The sequence below is a fragment of the Sinohyriopsis cumingii genome, chromosome 3 (assembly GCF_028554795.1).
Source record: "Sinohyriopsis cumingii isolate HCF-2022 chromosome 3, ASM2855479v2, whole genome shotgun sequence".
Classification (NCBI taxonomy): domain Eukaryota; kingdom Metazoa; phylum Mollusca; class Bivalvia; order Unionida; family Unionidae; genus Sinohyriopsis; species Sinohyriopsis cumingii.
The window spans coordinates 65,691,233-65,715,408 of NC_142963.1; the positions used below are offsets into that span (position 1 = coordinate 65,691,233).

Consider the following 24,176-nt stretch of genomic DNA (forward strand, 5'->3'; position numbering starts at 1 on the left):
TCTATCGAGAGAAGTAAAACCATAGGACACTTTATGTACACTTAGATGTTACCTGAGATACACGGACAATATCAGCATCAACTTTAAGAGGCTATTCCTACCACCGAAGGCAGGAATGCAAGACATAACCATATAAGTGCTTGATGAAAGTCTACAAGGTTTTGTTAAATCAGTGTACTTGTAACTCTCACAGGATCAGGTACATAATGAAAATTTCAGCTCATGAGATACAGTCTCCATGAGTCTGTAATGTCTCAATTAAATATTAAACATTGCAGGTCATGAAAATATGAGCAACCTCCATGATCCTGGCTTTGAATAAAATGTCTTATCCTGGGACATAGCTGAGTCAGTTTAATGGCATGCCCAGTCTGCCTTCTCAAGCTTCCTTTTGCATGAAATGGCCTCACTAGGGAGAAAACTGAAAATTTCATTGGGTTAGTGGTAACTGCACAGACGATGACCACTCCCCATTCATGAAGGCATAACCTTCAATCGAGACATGAATTTGCCACTTTTGCTGGATTTGCCTGGGAAACTTTTGACATTAAGACAGTAATTAAGTGTGGAATCCCACTGGGATCTTCTGTGCATATGTATAAATAAATTGTCTCATGTTGTGCTGAACTAAATATAGGAAAAGTTCATCCATTTAGTTGTCTTGTGACCCTATAGCCTTAAAGTACGTAACAGAAAAGAGTGATAACAAACAGGTTTAATAAAATTCAACAGGTAATTTATTTCTCTGGAATACAAAGTGAAAATTTAAAAAGAATTCACGGTATTGCGAATTAAATCCCAAATAGTGCTAAAATTTGTATAAAGAGTGCAAGAGTATAGAATATTCTGACTGAATTCCACTGGTGTTCCAAATGAATTCCAATCTTGAATATGTTGATATAGCAGTAGCCTGGAATAGTTTCATGTGTTAACAGTCTTGATGTATCACAATAATATAATCCAGAATGTCATTGAATGAATTCACAATAATCCCAGAATAGTGATTTAGTCCAAAAGGATCAATGAGCACTTTGTAATTTAAGATGAATAATTTAATTAATCAGATCCTCTAAAATTATGACTGAACACAACCAAAACACTGATTCTACTACACAGATGTTGCAATGGGAGTAAACAATTCTGATGTAAACAACCTTAATATAAAAACCTAAGACATAATAAGAGGACCAGGATGAGGATCAAAAGCAGATTTCTAGAACATTCAGAGTTGTAAACAAGGTTAGGTCTATCACTAAAATTTCGGCAAATTGCCTGGCAGAGATCAAGTAAACCATGTTTTTCTAATTGGAAAACCAATTCCTGAACTCAAATCCAAGTAAGTATGTTTACCTAAAAGTAGTAATTATCTTAAAATATAATCCACAGTCTTGAACAAAAAGTAGCTATTGTAATTGATTACAAAAGATCTTTTCAATCTATAATCTTGGAAAAAGGCAAACACAGTATGATATACATAACAGTAGCGCAATCATGCTCTTCCTGGGTGACACAGCTGAAAGGTAGGATGTTCAGCAATCTCTCTCTTACCTATTACCCTAATGTAACGTGATCAGGTAATATATTTGATGGAGAAAGCAAATATTTTATAAAATTATGTTTCTCTGATAATACCTGATCACATTACAGAATAATCCCTCCAGCCCTTCTCCACATTGCAAACATTCATTAAGGTATAACAGTGGCCAAAATTTGTAGAAAGAGGAGTTACCCTGTAAGAGTTACTTCCCTTTGTCAGTACAACGTATATAAAGGCCTTTTTCATCTTTCTGGGAGGGCTGGATTCAGAGGTAGCAGAATGCTGACCTAATGTAATGTGGTCAGATATGTATTATTGGAGAAGCATAATTACCAAAAAGTTTACTTTCTTTTTATTTGTGCAGAATCAAATGTTAAAGACAAATTGAATGTTTTTAAATGTTTACAACTTAACAAGATTTAATTTTTTCCTTGTAAAACTTTTGCTAGAGTTAATATAATATGCACCTTGATTATCTTCCTCTTTTTTATAATGCTTTCATAGCTTGTAAACTTTGAAAGATTTTTTTCATTATTTTCTTCACCATTGCAGCCTACCAATGAAGGGTTATATAATTGTTTAGATATCTGGACAATCTTTCTAGACTATCTTCATACCAAAATGAAGGACAGGATGACAGATGCACAGGCCATAGTGTTGAGGTCAGTTGGTGTCACTAATTGTTTTCTTTTTTTGAAATACTCCAACAGTTAGAGTGTTCATGTCATAGTTAATGTCATCATGTAGACATTAATTTTATTCAGCAGTTCACCTCCATATGTAGTCATGAAATTAGATGGTTATATTTATTAGGAGGAGTATTGCTCTCAGCTCACAAAGATTCATTTCAGTGAACTACTTTATAGACTCCAATGATTATCTTTATGGGTTTATCATCTATCACTATTTCCCCAACACTGTTTCTTGTAGCATTAACAAGCTTGATAAATACATTTAGTATTAGATTTCTACCCTGCAAAATTGTAATGCAACACTATCCTTTTCTTTCCCTATTAATGTCCAAGTTTATATTGCATTTTGTTTCATTTGTTAGTGTATTTAGTGCTTTTGTTCATTTCTTTTGTTGCACCTTCATTATCTTGAACCCCTAATTTACCTAACATGATGAGATTTGATACATGAATGAATCTCTGAAAGTATTCTAGCCATACCCAAACTAGATCAGTGACATTTTAGGAAATGTTCAGCTGTTACACCCTTGTAATCTTGGAAACAGTTTTACCATATATTGTGTCTCTTGAAATTTGTTATGTGGACGCACGTCATTGAGAGTAACTCATCCATACACTATACCCACACTAGATTACTCTGACCTAATTTTCACACCTGAATGACTGTTTATTTTCAGCTGTTCATTCATTACACCATCAATATCCTGGATCCTTGTTTGCTTACTCATTTACTTGGTATGTAGATTCATCTCAAAGAGATTAATTCAATGATACCAAAACTAGGGACAGTGACCTAACTTTAAGCCTGAGCAACTTTTGTGTTTTCATGTCATAAAATCTATTACACCAACACTTTTGAAAATTGGTATTTCATTACATATCAAGGAGATTAACTCTGCCATATCAATCCAGTTATTGGATTGTCAAATAAGGCAGAATACAGTTTTTCCATGAGAGCACTTTATTTAGAATAATAACAGTTTTGAGGTAAAAACTAATTATTTGTTGGAAATCACAAATCATTGCTGTTAGCATTTCTTGCCATTTTGCTGTAGAACAATTACAAAAATGTGTAACTTTTTGTTTTAAAACAGTGGTGCATGATGTTGAAAGAAACAGTGGATATTGATGAAATGATGATTTGTTTGGAGAAACTTGGCTTTAAAATTTTGTGATTGAACTTTCAAAAGAGAATTTTTACTATCAGGGCAAAAGGGTACACTCTAAGGGTAACAGGTTGCTCTTTATGGGTGGCAGGATGCATCTCCATGTCGTTCTTTTTTAAAGGGACTGCTTCACATCTAGATTACTGCAACCCTATTATTACATTTAAATGACTTGTTTATATCTAGCTCTCCAAGTCATACTTGAAGCACTTGGCAACCCTGCTAATAGGGTGTCCACTGGATTGATAGGACACTGAAAGACAGACACAAACAGTATGAAACTGCTGAAAAACAGAAGAAGGTATGCTGAAGATTGACATATCAGGGTTTCGTGAAAAATTTAAGTTATGCATATATCAGCTTAGACTACTGTTTAGTCTGGTCTGGCAATTGATGCTATATGAGTTAGTAACAATGACTGTGGCAGCTTGAAGAAAACATTGTGCAAGTATCTGCATAGATGGCTTGGAGTCCCACCATCATTCACAGATGCTGGGCTCTCGACCAGGTCTGGAATGCTCCAGGTATTATTCACATCAGTGGTTGAAGAGTTCAGTGGAAGGGTACTTATGATCAGAAACACACCCAGAATAAGATCTCTGCAGCAGCAGGCAATGAAGTCAGGACTGGAAGGTAGTCGTCAATTTGACATGCAGTTCAGTTAGCAGAAAGTAGACTCTAGCACGAGGGCATTGTAGGAAATCAAGGTCTGGGAGCATTTCACACCCAGCACTGGAAGGAAGCTGACCCAGCTATGAAAAGGTCAGTGATCCAAGATGAGCTAAGGAAAGTGAATGATCCAGGATTGTCCCACTTAGAAGAATGAGAGCTTTCACTAGTGGAGTGGAAGCTAATGTGGTCCAGTATCTGGAGTTATGAACCTCTCTGGATCCATGACTGCTAGGCTAGTGTAAGATCTTTTTCCACCTCCAATAAATTTACACAGATGGATCCGTAAAAAAAATACTATGTGTAATGAAGTTAAAAGCAGTAACCTAGAGCACAGCTTGTAAACATGCCAAACTGCACTAATATAAGGCCACCACAGATGGAGGCAGGACAGGGGTTTTCCAAGAGGTAACAGACATCTTAGAGAGGTAGAAATAAGTTACAGAACCATCAAGACCAGGATTCATCACCTTTGTCAGAAATGAAGAAATCATTAACACCTCACTACAAGAGGGGATCCTCAGTGTAGATCTTGGGAAGAAATTGTTTTATCTGGAAGTCGTTCAGATGTCTCTAATGATTTGGTCAGTGTATAGGAGGAAGCCAGTAGTGATTGAGTTGACTATTTCTTAAGAGGAGATAGGTGAAGAGGCTCTTGTAAGAAAGTTGACCAAGTATGCAGAACTGGAGGAGACATAGAAGAACAGGGGATGGTGTACTAGGTTCTTAGAAGTGGGAAGAGCAGCCTTTCCTACTCAATTGGTCTGGAAGATGCTCAGCGCTCTAATGATAACAGGAAGAAACTGCAAAGTGGCAGTTCAGGCGCGTGACAAAACTACAGAAAGTGCATCCAGCTGGTTATGAATGAAGCATGAGGACAAGAGCTAGCTGCCTACCCACCAACAGGTAGTGGCTGATCATCAGGAATATGTTCCAAGATAAGGGGCAACTACCCAGTATGAGATGGTCCCAGTTGATAATGGTTGTGGTGCAGCAGTGTATTTATAGGTTACTGCATTTGTATGGGAAAATATGAACGAGTTTTTTGGATGGAATACTGCACAACCTTGGGAGTGCAGTATATCCATCCGACAAAACGAGTTCATATTTTCCCATACAAATGCAATAACCTTTTTATTATATGCTCATTTTTTATGCTACCTAAGGCTTAATTATATAAACAAAATACACTACAAGAAACAAAGTAAATGCATGTATGCCATATTCCAGACTAAATACACAAGCACATTACCTGCTGATGACATCACAGACGTTGTGACATAAATGAACTGTTAAGATCATATCTCGGGTCAAATTTTACATGGTGGCACTAATACTCATTTTGTATAGGAGGCAATATAGAATATAAATGTTTTTAGAAAGCAGTGATAAGGTTCCATAACTGTAATTTCCCACAGCTTGAACATGGTCCTTTGCATCTACATAGCAGATATGGTTCCATCAACCTGTGCTTAATACTACAGATAGGTGCCACTCTCTATTCTTTTAAGTTGCATTTCATCCAACTCTCCAAGTGCCATGCTGACTTTTCTAGTAGATGAGTGCAGTGACAGTAATAGATAGACCAAAAACAATACCTGTAAACATTTTATATTCTAGGTACAAAGAAGCACTCACCTCTTTGGTCACCCATATTCTACAGAAGTTGCAATTCAGATACAATCAGTCACAACTGGAAGAACTGGATGATGAAATGCTAGATGACAATGTAAGCACTTTTCTGTCTTGTCTTCTTCCTCAAAGGATCAGTTTGTAGAGGCAGCCTCATATTTGACATTTTGCATGAAGATTTTTTGCATTAAAGATTTTGAAAGCTGTGCTAAAGGAAGGTACATCAAAGTTTGCTTTGCAGATTAGACTTATCCTCCATGAAGCATTGCTATTCCCTTAGGGTTTGCAGAGCTATGTTTTGTCAGTAGTTAGCATACTGTATTTGTAGCTAGAATGGTGCAGGTTCAGATTCAGCACAAACTAGGCCATGCCTGTGGGCTTGGTATAACCCTGGGCATGATATGACCTTTCATGTGTTGATGTGCTGTATAGTTTTAGTGCTCTTTAGAACAGTGTCACATTTCTTAGTGTTAATTAGTTACTCTTTAAAACAAAACTAATCCACTTTCTTACAGATTAAAATTTACACTTTTAGTTGAAATTTACTTTGTGACAAGAATTTTAAAATAGGATTAAATTTTGTGATCAGTTGCTTTAATACTCACACTTAGTAATTAGCAGAAGAATTAGTATTTTGCACTTGAATGCAGTGTTTCTTAAAATTGCATTACATTCCAAGTGTTTCTGTCACTTTTAGTATTGAATTCTGGGTAGAAATACAACTGTTTCCTTGCCTATAACAATTCTTAATTTGCCAAAAGCTGCTAGACATGTAATACATATAAATATGTACTTTTCACAGTATACAATTTTTATTTAAGTGTTAACGTTTAAACTTCTTGAAGTGACTTACATCATGTGCCAGTACATTCTCACTGGTCATGATGTATGTTGTTTTTTACCTTGAGATAGTTAACTACATCTGGGTATTTAGGCTTGACTTGATATATATGGAAAATATGTTGCTTAATTTGACTGAAGTATTAACAGTATCAATTTTTTTAAACCCATCAAATCTCATCTAGTACTGTAAACTGGTCTGATTGTTGGGACTGGTCTAGTGCAGTACACGTATATAATAACACAAGTATTTGCTGACTGGAGTCAGGTCTAATATCTGTTTCATAACATAAAAATGTCTTTGACAACAGAAAGAATCACGGAAATGATATGAAAGATAATTATTTTCTCCTTCAAACTTCTTGTCGCAATCTCAACTCTGTGACTTCAGATACGATGACGATTGCCCTAAATGCATAAATTAGCCAAATCACTTATACTAGTTCAGGAATTTAATTACGGAACACCATTATTTGTATTGATACTCTCAGTAGACTGATCAAAAATAAGGTTATCATGGGGATGTACATCATTGAATGAAATTGACACAAAATCACCTTGTAAAACCCACCACCCCACCCCATCTACCTAATCCATGATAATTATTTTCTCCCCATATTTGCTGTATTATATTACTATAGAATCCTCTTTCAAAATTTTGGAAGCAATATTGATGCAACATGTTCTGTTTAACAAAATTCGTCTTCTCTAACATTTTCCGTCATAAACATCCATGAGTCACATCAATAAAGCCTGTTTTACTTGATAATATTTAGTGCCATGTTTTTTCAATATATACTGGTCCACTACGTAAGTGTGTATCAAACTATAATTAATCTGTGACAAAAGGTTTAAAATTCAAGAACCCAACTGTTTTCTTCAAAGCTTGTCATGTACAGTTACTGTAACTATAAATAGAACATAATGAAACTGTTTGAGTACATAGCCAAATGGTTGCACATGTTGATGATATTAAGATCAGAAGATGGAGGAATACGATGGATCAGTGTCACAAGACATGAGCCTCGAACTGAATGGGCGGGTACTTGAGTACCCAGATACCCATTGACACATTTCTTAGTGACTGAACATGCCAACAGGATTAAAAAAACAAAGCAAACAAATAAATGTCACTTTTGGAATGTTTCTGCTATTGGTGCCTGTTGACATCACCTTCATTTAATCCATAGGATAATATGGGTAATACAAGTGCATTCATCATCTTTTCAAGTGCTGTTTAAAGACAGGTAGAACATTCCTTAGTTCAAGTTCGAACTTTATTATATTTTTAATTGGTTTTTAAAACACTGTGTATGTTGATTAAGTATACTCGAATCCTTTCTCATCTATTCTCACATATAATGTTACCTTTACACCCAAATACCAAAGCTTCTATGCTCAGAAACCAAATTTTATGACCTTGTGGGATGTGAACTTGACCTCATCTAGAAACAGCAAAAATCAACTGCTCCGAAGTGGTTAGAGTGTCCACCTTGGATGCAGGAGGTTGCAGGTTCAGACCTTGGGCAAGTCATACCGAAGACATATAAAAATGATACTAGCAGCTGCCTTGCTTGGCGCTCAGCATTATGAAGTTAGTGTTTGGACTTCTTGATCTGGTATCAGGATAATGTGACTGGGTGAGACATGATGCTGCATGTATTTGATACTGTTTGCTGCCTAGTAATGTTGGTATTACAGGTGAGGGTGGTACTGTGTTGACTCTGTGTAGGACACACATGCCTGACATGTACATACTTTTTGAAGGGTGAATCTTGACTAGAGTGCATACCTTGCCAGTGTCCATTGACAGTGGAAGACATTCTTGTCATGTACATCAATTTGCACCATGTGAGGCGATGTGAACTGAAGATTTTGTAATGCTATACCACCAGAGAAAAGGTTGGACTTTTTGAGGGAGTGCAGTTTTCAGACCTGCCAACCTGTAAGATTCCACTGCATCTTAGTGAAATTGCTTTAAAATTATGGACTTGTGGAATAATAACAAAAAATATGGAAATATGATTGTTGATATAAAATCAGATATTAGCTTGTCAGGGTTTGGTCTAGATCTAGGATTTCGTATTAAATTCACTGGAATTGGTCAGAGAATCTGATTAACTTTACAGGAGTATCTCAGAGATGCTTTAATGTCTGCCCATGTTTTTTATGCGAAACTCCTTCCTGATTAAGTTTTGCTTGAAATGTCTAATAAACAAAATGCATTGGTAACAAAAGGGACAAATCAACCTCTTATGAAGTTCAAAGAATTAGCAAAGATGTATGAAACAATATTCAGCTTATTGGGAAGGAAAACAACAGGAAATGCAACAATTATCACACAAATTAACTGGACATCATGTGTTGATTGGAGTGTTACTTATTGTGCAAGAGACAGTTGCCACATCCATGTGAAATTCGGAGATAAAACACTACTGATTCTGTCCACTTGAGATGCCTGGCAAGAAGCCATTTACTTCCATGGGGTTTGTAACTGCAGTTTCAAAAACTGAACTGGAAATCACTAATGCCTAAATGTAATTTAGACTACAGAGTTGGACATAATTTTGCTTTCACTGCATCAGAACACACTTCTGAAAGTTTCAAATGGACTTTTTCCAGTTTCACTTATGGAAAAATATTGACTGTCTTACTGAAGTCTTGTTAGGGTTGGCAGGTGTGAGTTCATATTAACAGGTTGAGACCCTTTGTTTTAAGTATTTTATGCCTTAAGGATGTTATATTTTTTCATATATCTTGTATTTATATATGTTTTAAAGAATTTTAACATCTTTTACTTACTTGTAGTAGTACATGTGTATCTTTAGTATTGGTACTATTTTGTTGGTACTATATTTTAAATAGGGAATGTTGATGTTCCTGAAGTTTTTTTCCTTTATCGTTTTTAGAACTTAAGTTTTCATTGGTTATTTATAGTCAGTATTGTGCTGACATGGCATTAAAACAAATCATATTGAACTATTAATAATTACAGTCTTGTTAAGTTCTAGCTATTTGGAACAAATTGAGTGATAACAGTTCATCAAAGGCTTCTTGTAGATAAATGTCTGTATGAAAATGTAATGCAGCTGAAAATACGTTGTTATGGTGATTACATTTTTCTGCTTGAAAAAGTTAGTAAACTGTTTTTATTAGAGCAGAATCTGGATGACGTTTTGTGAGTGCTTCTGTTATTTATGTTTTGCTTTTAACCTTTATAGGAAGAAACAGAATGGCAGCATTTCTTAAGACAGTGCCTGGAGGTTATAGCAAAATTGGCTGAGATTGTTACAGCTGAAACATTTCAGATTTTGGTAAGTCTTGCAAGGAACATTTAAGCAGCTGCAAGCATATTTATTTTATAGTCAATAATATGTGTGCTGGAGGGATTTCAATTTCTACAAAACCTAAGGCATACTATCTACTCTTCTGGTACTATTAATTGTTTGTGTTTCAAATACTTTTCTATATTTAACTTAGGTAGGTATACATTTTAGCAACACTATCATATCAGTCAAAAGTAAATTTGTACAGTTGTAAAAATAAAGAATGGGCCTTGAAAATGTCAGCCAAGATATTGAAAGGGACATAATCATTTTTAATTCAAAGAGGAGATGAATCAGCGATTACTTTGCTTGCAGTAGTTTCATAGCTTCTTTACAATATATCAATTGAGTCAAAAATTTATTAAAGCTAAGTTGCTTAAATATGTTCTCACATAATAGTATATGACTCATTAAATCAGTTTTCATTTGAGAGATACAGAGAAGAAAATACTTGAGACATTTGCTTCGAATAACATTTAAAGAGATTTGACATTTGCATAGGATCATAAAAAGGGTTATAATTGTCATTATCTTCCATTTATGTATATCCCTGTTATCCTGTAACATATTATCCAAACTGATTGTCATTATCTCCCATTTATGTATATCCCTTTGATCCTGTAACATATTATCCAAACTGATTGTCATTATCTCCCATTTATGTATATCCCTTTGATCCTGTAACATATTATCCAAACTGATTATCATTATCTCCCATTTATGTATATCCCTTTGATCCTGTAACATGTTATCAAAACTGATTGTCATTATCTCCCATTTATGTGTATCTCATTGATACTGTAACATTATCCAAACTGATTGTCATTATCTCCCATTTATGTGTATCTATGTGATACTGTAACATATTATCCAAACTGATTGTCATTATCTCCCATTTATGTGTATCCCTGTGATCCTGTAACATATTATCCAAACTGATTGTCATTATCTCCCATTTATGTGTATCTATGTGATACTGTAACATATTATCCAAACTGATTGTCATCATCTCCCATTTATGTGTATTTATGTGATACTGTAACATATTATCCAAACTGATCGTCATTATCTCCCATTTATGTGTATCTCTGTGATCCTGTAACATATTATCCAAACTGATTGTCATTATCTCCCATTTATGTGTATCTCTATGATACTGTAACATATTATCCAAACTGATTGTCATTATCTCCCATTTATGTGTATCTATGTGATACTGTAACATATTATCCAAACTCATTGTCATTATCTCCCATTTATGTGTATCTCTATGATACTGTAACATATTATCCAAACTGATTGTCATTATCTTCCATTTATGTGTATCTCCGTGATACTGTAACATATTATCCAAACTGATTGTCATCATCTCCCATTTATGTGTATCTGTGTGATACTGTAACATATTATCCAAACTGATTGTCATTATCTCCCATTTATGTGTATCTCTGTGATACTGTAACATATTACCCAAACTGATTGTCATCATCTCCCATTTATGTGTATCTATGTGATACTGTAACATATTATCCAAACTGATTGTCATTATCTCCCATTTATGTGTATCTCTGTGATCCTGTAACATATTATCCAAACTCCTCAGTATTTGTAATACTAATAATTTCTTTTTTCAAGATCAGTGAAAATGTGACTTATCTCACAATAAAACAAAAACCACAGTAACTTCAGAAGTAATATAACCTAGTTATAGGGATGCTTAAAGAAGTTATTCATGTTCAGTTTGTTTTTTAAAGAGTTTCTGTTGTGAAGCAGTTGAAGCTATAGGCCTTCTTACTTTGAAATGTTTAGATGATTTTAAGGGAAGAAAGACAGTATATAAAATCCATCAAAAAATCAAATTGTAATATTCAACCAGATGCTTAGAAAAAATTGTTTTGAATGTGATGAGGTATTTTATATCTCTGCTGGTCATTGATCAAAGATTGCCTGCTGTACATTATCTGTCATCCATCTAACTGTTAGCACGTTATCACTACTTCTCATAAGCTACTTGGATGTTTGCAATGATTCCTTATACACACATTCATCCAGAGAACTAGTTGGTTCAGAATGAAAATGGTCTCACTTTTACATCCATTATGACTGCGACATTGCCCATCTTGAAAATCTTGCTACTAATCAAGGGATGGACATATCAACATGGGGTTTTCAAAAAAGGACTTCATATGAGGTCATGTTATTAATAAATCAAAATGGTGAAGATCTGACATCCAGTATAGTTGCCATAGCAGCCATCTTCAAAATCTGTTATCATTACTCCTCCTGGACATAAAGTCATATTGACATGGGGTTTTCACCAGGAGACTTCAGATAATGTTGGGTTCGTTCTAAATGAAAATGGTGCCAGTCCAATATCTGATATAACCATTGTGGCAGCCATCATGAAATTCTTGTTATCACTGCTCTGCCAGATCAGATAGTCATATTGACATGGGGTTATCACCAGAAGACATTGTATCATATCTACATAGCTGCCAACCCTCACGAATTTGGTGTGAATTTCATGACTTTTTCAGCGATTCACAAATTCACGCCGTAAGACAAAAATTCACAAATTTTCCGATCCTTAGTTATTTTAAATCTTTAATAAAATAACCGATTTCCCGTTAAGCGCTAGTCATGATATTCGCAGTTGCCGAAACGGTCCAGTACCGCTGGTCACGATATTAGTAGATCTACAGCCAATTAGTACAGTTGGCCCGGTCGCAAGCATTTTAGCCTATTTTAATTTATATGTATAAGAGTAGTTTTACAAATGCTTTTGAGAGAAACTGGGGCCTAACCGGAAATTTGCTCCGCGCATGCATCAAAACACTGATTCAAGTTACCGTTCAGCATCACATGTAAGATTTTGAAAATGTCTTCACCGCCAAGGAAAAAGAAATGTATTACTCAAAAAGTGAAGTTTAATTTGGAATATATCAAAACTTGGCCGTGCATTCTGCCATTAAACATTGATATTCATTTATGCTTTTTGCACTCAGTGTGCCATCGCAGAGACGATGTGAGGAAGAATGTCGGTTGCAAAAAACAAGTAGAAGTTGGGAAAATTAAGAATTCGCAGATTTCAGCTCTGGAATATTTTAAACCATTGGTGGAAGACCCGCAGGCTACCAACGCTGAAGCATTATTTGTGAGTTTTCTTGTGTCGAACACAATCTACCTTTATCAGCTGGAGACCATGCTAAACATTTGTTCTGACATATGTTCCCGGACTCGAAAATCGCTTCCAAATTTTCCTATGGAAGAACCAAAAATGCTGCAGCTCCTGTGCATTCCTCACAGCAACAGTGACAGCGAAAGAGTATTTTCTTTAGTGAGGAAGAATAAGACAGACTTTAAGGCCTCCTTAGCTGCAGAAAATTTGTCAGCAATTTTAGTCCCCAAGATCAACCAGCAGGCAAGAAGTCGGAACTGTTTAGAAAACAAATTTACGATCAAGCAGTTGAGGAAGTTCAAGTCTGCCACAGTATCATGTCTTGATAAATAAATATTTCTGCATATATATATATATATATATAGTGTTTTATTTTTATTTTGCGAACTTGATATAGTGTAGTATTGACGGTCGGAGTAGTCCGAGTGGATGGAGTTATTGTCATAGTATTATTCACGAATTCGTGTCCAAATTCACGACTTTTTATCCCTATTTTCTCTAATTGTGAGCCTGGAAGGTTGGCAGCTATGTATCTAGTTGATTATAAATGATAATATTGCAACTCATTATGGCTGCGACAACACCCAACTTGAAAATCTTTATCTTTACTCCTGCAGAATGGAGTCATATCAACATGGTGAATCACTTAAAGACTTCTTTTGAAGTCTAGTTGGTCTTAAATAAACACTGTGCCAGTCTGACATCCAATATGGCTGCTACAGCATCCAGCAAGATAATTTTATTATCACTACTGTTCCAGAACGGAAAGTCTTTGACATTGGTTTTCAGCAGGAGACTTCTTATGGTGTCTAGTTGGCCTTAAATGACAGTATCTGACATCAAATACGATCACCAAAGTGGCTATCTTGAAAAGCTTGCTATTATGCTACCTTTCCAAGATGGAAAGTCATATCGACATTGGGTTCTCATATAATGCTCCTTATGGTGTTCAGTTGATCCAGAATGAAAATGATTATACATCCAGCATGGCCATGATGGTTGCCATCTTGAAAAATTTTGTTATTGCTACTCCTTAAGAGTTGATGGTCAAATAAATATAGGGTTTTTACCAAAAGACTTCTTATAATATCTAGTTGGTCCTAAACACAAGTGGTGCCAGGCATTTATCAAATATGGCTTCCTTGATGGACATCTTGAAAATCTTGCTATTGTTACTCCATCTATTGAATGGTCATGTTGGCTAGATTTGTTTTGTCCAGAGTCTTTTAATGATGTCCTGTTTGTTCTAAATGAACATGGTGCTGATCTTACATCCAGTATAGCCACCACAGAAGTTAATTTGAAATTTTGTAAAGCTCTCAGTGTTGCTTTTTTATTGTCCTATATCCTACAAATCTTGACCATGAGCTTACTTTTTCATCAGGAACAAATTGAAAACTATGCCTGGATGTCCAACCATTCTTATGTTGGCACTAGCAGTGGTTATATATGATGGAAATGAACATCTGTTTAAAACGGCATATCTTGCAATGAAAGCATTCAAGGTTTATGGAAGTCAGCCAAGTTGCAATGTAAAGTTTTTGACAGCTGTTAGTGTAACATATTTTTGAGAATAAAGTAACCCCTTCAGCAAGGAAGATTTAATTTATTTTGAGGTTGAAATAAAGACAAGATAATAAATTTATGCAAATACAGAATTTGTCAGTTAATTAATGATTTGTTTCTTTGAAATGAAGAGTAAGTTAGAATTTGTTATAATAAATGCTCATAGATAATGAAATTGCATGATAATCAGAACCAGAATAGAAATTCCATGATGCATCTCATTTAAAGAAAACCAGATATTGACATGTTAATGTTTTCACAGGTATTTGAAAACATGGCAACACTTTTATTGCAATAATATAAGTATCCAAGGAAAATAGGATAGTACATTACAGACCACTAAGTTAACGTGGCAGAACTGTCAAAGCAAGTAAGTTCGTCTCATTTTCATAACTATTAGCACATTATGTGTTGTTATTTTCCTTTTTCTGTCTAACATTTTGTGTATCTCTCAACTTTAGAGGGAGAGGGACAAAGTGTCTTCTACCCTTAGCATTCTGTATTTATTACTGCACTCAGGAATATTAGCGATGGTTTCAGCACACAGGTAAATAGAAGAAATGGGATTATCTTGAATTCTTTGAGAAAAAAAAATTGTCAGTAGAGAATCAGTACCATTGAGGGACTCTTGTTATTAACTTAATTTTAGGCATTTAAACCTTTTGCAGCTAAAGGAGTGCAGGTGCTGTTGGCTGTTTTTGGACATAGGTACATAAACCCATGCCATATAGTTTTTTAAACCAACCAAAACTATAGCTAATTTCATGGCTTGCTATAACAAATCTCTGGATTTTTTTTACATATATCTCTTCATACTCCTCACAGCTTATACTCTTTCAGTTTAAATAACTACCAGAAAGCTGTTTTGACCCCTGAGTCATGTAAACCTGATTCGATTGCCTCCACTTATTATTATATGAACATATTGACTTCACTAATCAGATTTAAATCCAAAAGAAAACCAGGACAGCTCAGATGTACTTCATTTTAGCATTATTGGTTTATTTGTGGTGGCTGCCATGTGCTACCATGTAAGATCATGAGCCCTCTTCCTCATATCAGTATGCCAAAATTCCTGATTTTTTTCCTCCTATGTTTAAAGAGAAATCTTCACATTCTGTACTAAAGCCATTGTAGAGAAAATATTTCAGTAAATGCAGTATATAGTGATAATAATGTAATTATCGAAGCATAGAGTTTTCTGCATGAAGCATTTTAACCCCAGATTTAGTGTGGAGACAATGGCATTATCTTTGGAAAGGGAGGTAACCCACTGTAAGGAATCTGAATCCCCAAACCACAATCATGAAAGGAACAAATCAGATAATTTCATGTGCCTTCCTTCTGTGGCTTCATGCACAGATATGTGAGAAAATATTCTTTCAAAAAATGTAATTCACTAGCAGTTGTTATATATTTGGCCTCTCACCCCCACACCTAACACTATCCTTCCCCTGGGACCAGGCGATGGGAACATAACAATGTAGGTAATTACCATATGGATAAGCTATCAACAATGTTTTGTGAGTTTCCATGAAACATTTTAAGAGGAATTGAGTTACAGACAGATGGATGAGTTAAACAAAGACAACTACATTGTTGTGAAATAAAATATTATACCTAGTGCTGCAAATCATATGATTGTTTGAAATATCAATACATGTTATTGACAATAATAATAGTTCATTATTATTCATACTATTATTATACTTGAAGTCATATCTTTCACTCATTATAGTTTGAGATGTTCCAAGAAGTGTCAGAGATCTACCTTGGTCTAGAACAGTACATAGTAACAGTTAATAATGGTCGCCACTTGAATGTTCGAGCGGAGAATGAGATACGAAGACTTCACTGTTCCCTTAGAGATCTATCTTCAATGCTACAAGGTCTAGGCAGGCTAGCAGAGCATTTTATTGGAGAAAATTTTACTTCTAGATTAAGTGATGGCCAGGTTGTGATAGAAAGGTACTTATTGATGGTTGTTTGATTTTTCACGTGCAGAATTGAATCCGTTACCTCATACATTGACAGTGGAACTATTTCATAATGAAAATTAAAGGATCAGTGAAATTTGTGACTGAAACTATATTTTGAAAGCATGAGAAAGAAATGCATTCATATTCAGATTGAGCCAAGGTCTTTTTAATCAGGGAATTTGTTATTTGAGAGTTTTGTAAATGGTGGGTTCTTACTATACTTACTTGGGTGTCCATGTTTTGTAAATTTAGACAAATTAATTTTGTTTCTTTCATTTCTGCTCGTATAATCCTTTGTAACATTCAGTGATGTAAAAAAAAACATCCATTGCAGTTGCATACTATCTGAATTGTCATCAGTATAATCAGTGTATATGCAGAAACTGGACTCAGGCCAGGAAAATTCATGTGTTAATGGAAAGGATATTTATAGACAATTGCTTGTTGCTCAGTTCCAATGATACATTAAAATATGCAATAGAAAAATTCTTTCAAATGTCATGTTTTGAGAAAGAAAGCAATACTCTTGTATGCAAGAAGAATGTTGCCAACCTTTGAATCTCTTTCATGGATGTTTAACATTCGTTTCTATGCTAATGTTATTTATTTTTACAGACTGGTGCAAATGGCAGTGTTTGGTACCAGGTTAAAGCTATTTGAATTAACATCAACTGACCAGAGTGTGATACAGACAGATTTTGTCGAAGTGTAAGTGTTAATTTACAGTACAGTCGTTTGTGGATTACAGAAAATCCACATTCCCCCACAATGGATATTATTCCTTTCATACTCTTTCCATCACAGGCCAGATGTAGTGCTTTTTGTTGATTTTCTGTGTTGTTGCTGTTAGTGGATGCATTATCTTGTATTGCCCCAATTAGAAAGTCACAGCGATATAATTAAGTAATAGTGGACATCCACTATATTGCTTAGAACATACCTGTCAGTTCAGTTAAAGCACACAATACAGAATGCTCTTTTTAAGTTTTACACAATGCTGTTTAATTTTTAAAGAACTTGCCTACTGAAACTCCATATGTTTATATTATGAGAGATGAAAGATTAATTTCCATGCAAAGAATCATGGGACATTTAGGTCTTCACCAAAAATAAAAAATGTTTAATGATACTAATTTTGATGAGAGAAAGATTCTGCTTTTGAACAATCAAAATGAAAATTAAATCATACATATTAACAGGCTTCATTCCATTATTGAAAAAATGTGAGAAATGCTGTGATTCATTTCTCATTCCCCCACCCACTTTTGAATTTTTGCCTGTTCCCACACTGTGAAATATACACAGTGCTATCGGGGATACACTTCTATCTGTCCAGCCTCTGTTTAGTAATTGCACCATAAATATTCTAGTCCATCTGACACATTTTTTCAGAAACTGGACGTTTGTTTACTTTTACCATAAATTTTCTGTTTTTGCGCAGACTCTTTGAAGCACATAATGCCACATTCTGTAACTTAGCATAAAAAGAATACTTCATTTTGCTGGTTTGGTCATCTATTTCTGTTAAATATTACCAAATGGATTGCTGAAAGTGGTGCAGAAGAGTAATCACTTTAATATTTTCCATAGAAAATAGACTTGTATGTATTATTTTCAGTTAATGCAGCTACAATTTGTTTACTAAATAGCCTGTATTTTTGTACATCATTTTGGTTTTGGTTTCATCAAAGTATACATTTTTCTTGTTCATGCTTTTTTTTCTCCATGTTTATCTTGTACTGTATTTTGCATAAACTGAACAAATTATGTCTATCAATAATGCATTGAAAAACATCCTACTTCACTCAGTCATGAGTTTGCCAAGGCTATAAAATCTATCTCTAATTATATTGATTTGCTCATAATATGTGACCTTTATATTTGTATTGGCTTTAAACGGGTAACCCTAGTAGAACTTCTTTGACTACTCCAAAAACTGGAGGTGGATGAGGTTTTGGCTTCAAGGGTGTAAATCACAATTATTTCCTGTTTCTTTCAAGTTGTTAATATTAATTCTGAGGTCATCACAAATATTGTCGCTGTGTTCACTTTGATTATTGCAGTAATGGTCACTAATTCAACATTTGGTCTTTTACAATTTTGAACCTTTAAGTTAATTATAACTAGGTTTGACAGTATATAGTTAGAAAATCAGAAAATCGCACTAATAGCAGGTTATTAACCCTATTAATGATATAAGTTCTCATTAAGTACAAAATGAATTGCTTAGCAGCAATTTACCAACTTACTTAGTCTGAATAAAGAGTGGAATTGGAATTTTATTTCTCAGTGTTGTCAGTAAATAATTCCAAAATTGCAGAAATTTGAATAATGTGTATTCTCTAATTATTAATGTCTGTTTGCAAGTTAACGATAAAAGGTACCAGTAACAAAAGTTATGGTGCATAATCTACCTCTCTTTTTTTGCATATAATAAAAACATTTTTTGTGAAGCAAGATGCCTAAAAAATGAAACAAAGAAAGCCTCTAGCATAATGAAGCTCTCATAAACATGACATAGCTTTGTGCTATTGAAATGGACATTGAAAGATTAGTGGGGAGAATAAAAATGTTTGTTTTTTAATATAGTAATAGAGGCCAATTTTATGCAAAAAGATCACAACTTAGCCACATTGTGTTTCTCAGTCCATATTACAAGTCCAAAATTCTTTTTTTTTTCCCCACACAAACAACAAAATCATTTCCATTAAAAAGTTAATATTTTTTATGAAACACCTGTGATAAAAAAGAAAATAACATTGAAGCTCAACACCTTCCTAAGTCTTTTGGAAATGACCCTTAAAATATGAAATGGAATAAAAGCAGAATTTATGGAAATATGATTGTTGTAAAATCCTGGCTTGTCTTTGTCTGATCTGGAATTGGATTTCATATTAGATTCACAGGAGTTGATCTGGGAACCAGAATATCTGTACAGGAATACCTAATACGCTTTAAGCTGCACATTTTTTTTCATGCAAAATATATTCATGATCAAGCTGTTGCTTTTAGAACTTTTCTAAAAATAACATCCAGCAATCGAGACATGTTCGAGGTGCAAGGGAGAATAAGCTTCTTAAACATCTTTACTAATACAGAAGAGTATAAAGGAATATTCATATTCTTGGTGGGAAGAAAGCAAGAAAGGCAACATGTTAATTGGACATCATATGTCGATTTGGGTTTGTCTCGTAGTGGGAGATACTATTGCCATCACAACGTGAAATTAAGAAAAGTCCAGGATTACATCAGGTTGAGAGATAGGAAGAAAATTCATTGAGCTCCAAAGGGTTTGGAACAGCAGTTTGTAAAACTGTACTGGAACTAATTTAAAATTTTGTAGTTGGACTTCAAATATCTACCATCATTGCATCAGTCTCATCTCATACTTCTGAACCTTTTAAATACATCTTTTCCAGCTTGACGGTTGCATTACATGATTGATACTCTATTGCACCTTTCTGAAAAGTGGTCAAATAATTACTGAGGTCTTGTTAGGGTTGGCAGGTCTGCACTTCTCGACTGGTGCTTGATGATAGATTCAGGAAAAAAATGACAAAGCAACCTTTCCAAAGAAATCACTTTGTTTATGGCATGAACAGCGACAAAAAAAGCCGGCTTCAGTACTGTGTAGATGAATTTAGTGCATTAAAAAATTTGCATTCTCAAATAATCTGCAATTTTTCAAAGCTACAAGTAAAGGTATTTGTAGACTGCTTTCAATAATTTTCAACAAGATTTTAGAAATAGTATGGCCATTAAAGGGAAACTATGACAAATTAATAAGAGGAACTTACATGAAGTATCATTTGTTAAGAACATTGTTATTACTGCTTGATGCAGAACAGTAGATGTAAATATTCATAGACTCGCTACTAAAACATTTACATACATGTATTGTGAGAGAGGACAAATTGGTTCCCAAGCAATGAATCCTTAAAAATTTAAGTGCTTCACAATATGTAATAAGTTTACTGAGAGTAATTCTAATGAGAAAGAAGCTGGTTTTAAAAATATTTCCATTATTAAAGTTAAACAAGTGAGAAATGCTGTGCTACATATTTTCATTTCCCCTGTCTTTTTAAACACACCACTATCCATAATGGGGATGAGGCTATTGCTTGAAAGAAATACACTTTGTTATGTATATCTATAATGTGTGTTCAACTTTCTTACATGATTGTAAGGGTCAGTTTTAAACAACATATTACATAGCTAACTTTTGTCCATGATTGTAGATTACACTTCAAGATAATGATCAGTTGTAAATATGTTTGCTTGGATTTGAGTTCAGGACATGAGTTTTTCCCCTGGAAATTCTACTGTGTGCCTGAGTTTTGTCTTGTTTATAGGGTATATGTTTATTGATATTTTAGTTTACAGTTCTGCCTTTTTTATATACAAAATTTGAATGTTCTAGAAGCAAACATTTGACCCACATTCTGGTCATCTTATTGTGTCTTAAAATTTTATATATGGTTTTGATAAACAAAATTATTGATTCGTATTTTAATATCAGTCGTTTGTGGAACCACTTTTTGTGTTCAGATATAATTTGAGAGGAATTAGGTATTTAAATTATTTATTGGAATTACAAAGCACCCATTGACATTTTGGGAGTATTGTGAATTCATTCAAAGACATTCTGGATGGTATGATTGTGATACAGCAAGACTACAAGTACATCAACACATTCATGACTTGGTACATCTGTACATTCATGTTTGAAACTCAGAAAATTCTATACATTTGGACTTGTGATAGAACTTTTAGGATTATTTGTGATTTATTCACAATACTGTAAGTTCTTAAATTTTCATTTGATAACTTTGAGAATTAAATTATTTGGTAAATTTTACAACACTTGTTAGTTTTGCTTTTTCTGTTACTTAGTTTAAGACCATAGAGTCATAACAACTTCTATGACTTTATGAAATAAAGAACAAAGTTTAGACTTGAATTAAGACCATCACACTTTTTTCTTAATATAAGTTAAACATTCAGTCTCTAATTGGAAAATAAAAGATAATTACATTTAATTTTTTTTAGATAATGATACAGACTAGTTTTACACCATGATATGAGAACTTGACATCCAATGTGTTTCTGAATCCAAATTTATTTTTCATAATATAACATCGTTTAAGTTTTATGGTGTATTGTTTTCTGGCATGTTCATTTAGCAGTTAATATGGATTTTGAAACAATGAAGCACAAACAGTAGCTGGTAGGAACTCTCCTTTATTGACTTGAGACAGGAAGCTACAGTAACGTGCATAGCAGTTGACTTCATAGTAAAAATGGGACTCCTAAGAAAGTGCCTGGTGATGCATGGACCTTTGCAAAAGAAAAGTGACAGAAAGTAAATTTTTTCCATTGAAATCACATTGTATGACATAAATGGACACTGACAAAGTGCAGCAGTCAATATAGCGTATACAGTTCCATGCATTAAAAAAATTGTAATACTTTTTCATAAACATATTTCCAAAGTTTAAGGGTAAAGGTATATAAGCATAACGTACTTATCTTTTTCTATTTCATTATACAGAAAGATGTTATTCTTGTAAACTTTGAAAAGTATTATGACATACATGTCATAATGTTCAGTGTTCTCAGTCGTACATGTTTGATACAAATGGTATGGTGTTTGTGTGTAATCTCTTTTGAAGTTTTGGTTATATTAATGCTTTCAATAATTTTTTCTAAGTTGGTCTTGGAAATAGTATGGAAATAAAAGAGAAACTATGATAAATTAATAACCAATACATGAAATACTTCTATTAAATATCATTTATTGAAAAAGAACATCAAAATTACCACTTAACGCAGAACAGTATGTAAATTTCCGCATCTGTTTAGGCTAACAGGTACATGTAATTAATCAGGAGGGATGGGATGTAAGTTGTAACTAGTCAAATTTTCTGATCTGTCATTGACATAGGTGGAAAGATGTCCAAGAAATTTAAAATCTCATATTTTGTCAGTGCTCAGGCAATTGGATTGGTCAGGTAGACTGGTTACCCTAATCGGCTCCATATTTGTATGTTTTATTATGCAGAAAGCAAGAGGATCCATCAGTTGTCAGACTGTACCATCATGTCTGGGATGAATGATTTCGGTGAAAGTTAGACAAAAGCAAAGCTTATCTTCTCCAAATCCCTTTTGATTTGTAAAGTTATTGAAAATGTATTGTGATAAATCTGTTTAATGTTTTGTGTGCTCTACTGGATAAATAGTGTTAAGCATGATCGTCAGTAGTAACCATCACAACCTGAACGCACCTTTTCAGTTAATTTTACTATCTGACCTTATTAAATATGTAGAAATTTACTGATGCTCAGGGGGTCCTTGACAGTGACTGCATTTAATATACTGTTGATAGATTACATTGAAAGGAGATGTTAGTGCCCCAACCAAACATAAACAAGGCCCAGGAAAACCACTTGTCCTCTTGTCCTGACCAGGATAACTTACCTGCATGTTCCTCCCTGGGTGGAATAGAGACACACTCACACCCTGAAAATAGTGGCATGCATTCTCTACTCCTAAGAAACCAAAGTTCCACATTACATAACATCTAGTGAACATCATTTATCAAGTACTTGTCAGTGATGGAAAACTCAACAGTGAAGTCGCACAAGTCTCAGCATCCACTCTTTGACTGCTAACTTCTTTCTCTGTTTGAAGACAAGAAGTTAGTCCTTATCACAATCAGGAGATAATATTCCATGATCTCAGACATGCTCAAATTTAATGGAAGAGATGATTTTGATAGTAACAAATTAATCCAGAATACACTTGCAATATTCCTAATGGAATCACCTGTTTAGATATGGTCAGACTCACCTAAGTTTGAGCCACCATTGCCCACTCACCACTACCATTGAAGCAACTACCATGCATGACTTGTAACTGATGATAAGGCTAACTTCAGCAGTGTATTAGCTGAATATGATATCCATAGATCTGAACTACATGCAATTTCATTTTGATGCTTCAGGTTTTCAAATGTGATAACTTGTTTTCTTCCTAAGAACAGCATGCTGTCACTAGTCAACCAACAATTACTATTCACTTCCTCTCCATGATTGATCTGTCAAAAAACAACGAGATTGCAGGACTCTGTATGTACCCTCAGATGTTACATGAGATGCATGGATAATATCCACATAAACTGTAAAACAGTAGGCAGGAATGCAAGACAACCCCACAAGCACTGGCCACTTGGCTCATGCGACTTATACGTCAGTGTACTCTGAACTCTCACAGGATCAGGTATACTAATGAACATTTCTACTCATGAATTTGAATGACTTACATGAGCCTGGCCTTGAACATAATGTGTCAATTAGGGACATAGCCAAGTTTAGCTTACTGGCACTCCCAGTCAGCCTTCTCTAGTTTCCGTTTGTGTAGCATGACCTCACTTAGAAAAGAACTGAACCTCTGTGAATTAGTGGTAGCTGCACAGACAGTGACCACTCCCAATTGATGAAAGCACAACCATAGACTCAGACATAAAAATTTGGCACTTTTTCTAGATATGCCTGGGAAACTTTTGATTGTGAGACAGTAATAAATGTGCAGT

General features: G+C 34.4%; 1 protein-coding gene across 1 annotated transcript in view; it reads left to right on the top strand.

The window, feature by feature from the left end:
- LOC149803008 (exportin-6-like) overlaps positions 1 to 24,176 on the top strand; it is a 142,767-nt gene that overhangs the window by 58,355 nt on the left and 60,236 nt on the right. Inside the window, exons 9-13 of the mRNA XM_089952548.1 lie at positions 2,090 to 2,199; positions 5,685 to 5,793; positions 9,758 to 9,850; positions 16,345 to 16,574; positions 17,201 to 17,293. Coding sequence (XP_089808674.1) covers positions 2,090 to 2,199; positions 5,685 to 5,793; positions 9,758 to 9,850; positions 16,345 to 16,574; positions 17,201 to 17,293 — 635 coding nt within the window. The remainder of the gene's footprint in view (positions 1 to 2,089; positions 2,200 to 5,684; positions 5,794 to 9,757; positions 9,851 to 16,344; positions 16,575 to 17,200; positions 17,294 to 24,176) is intronic.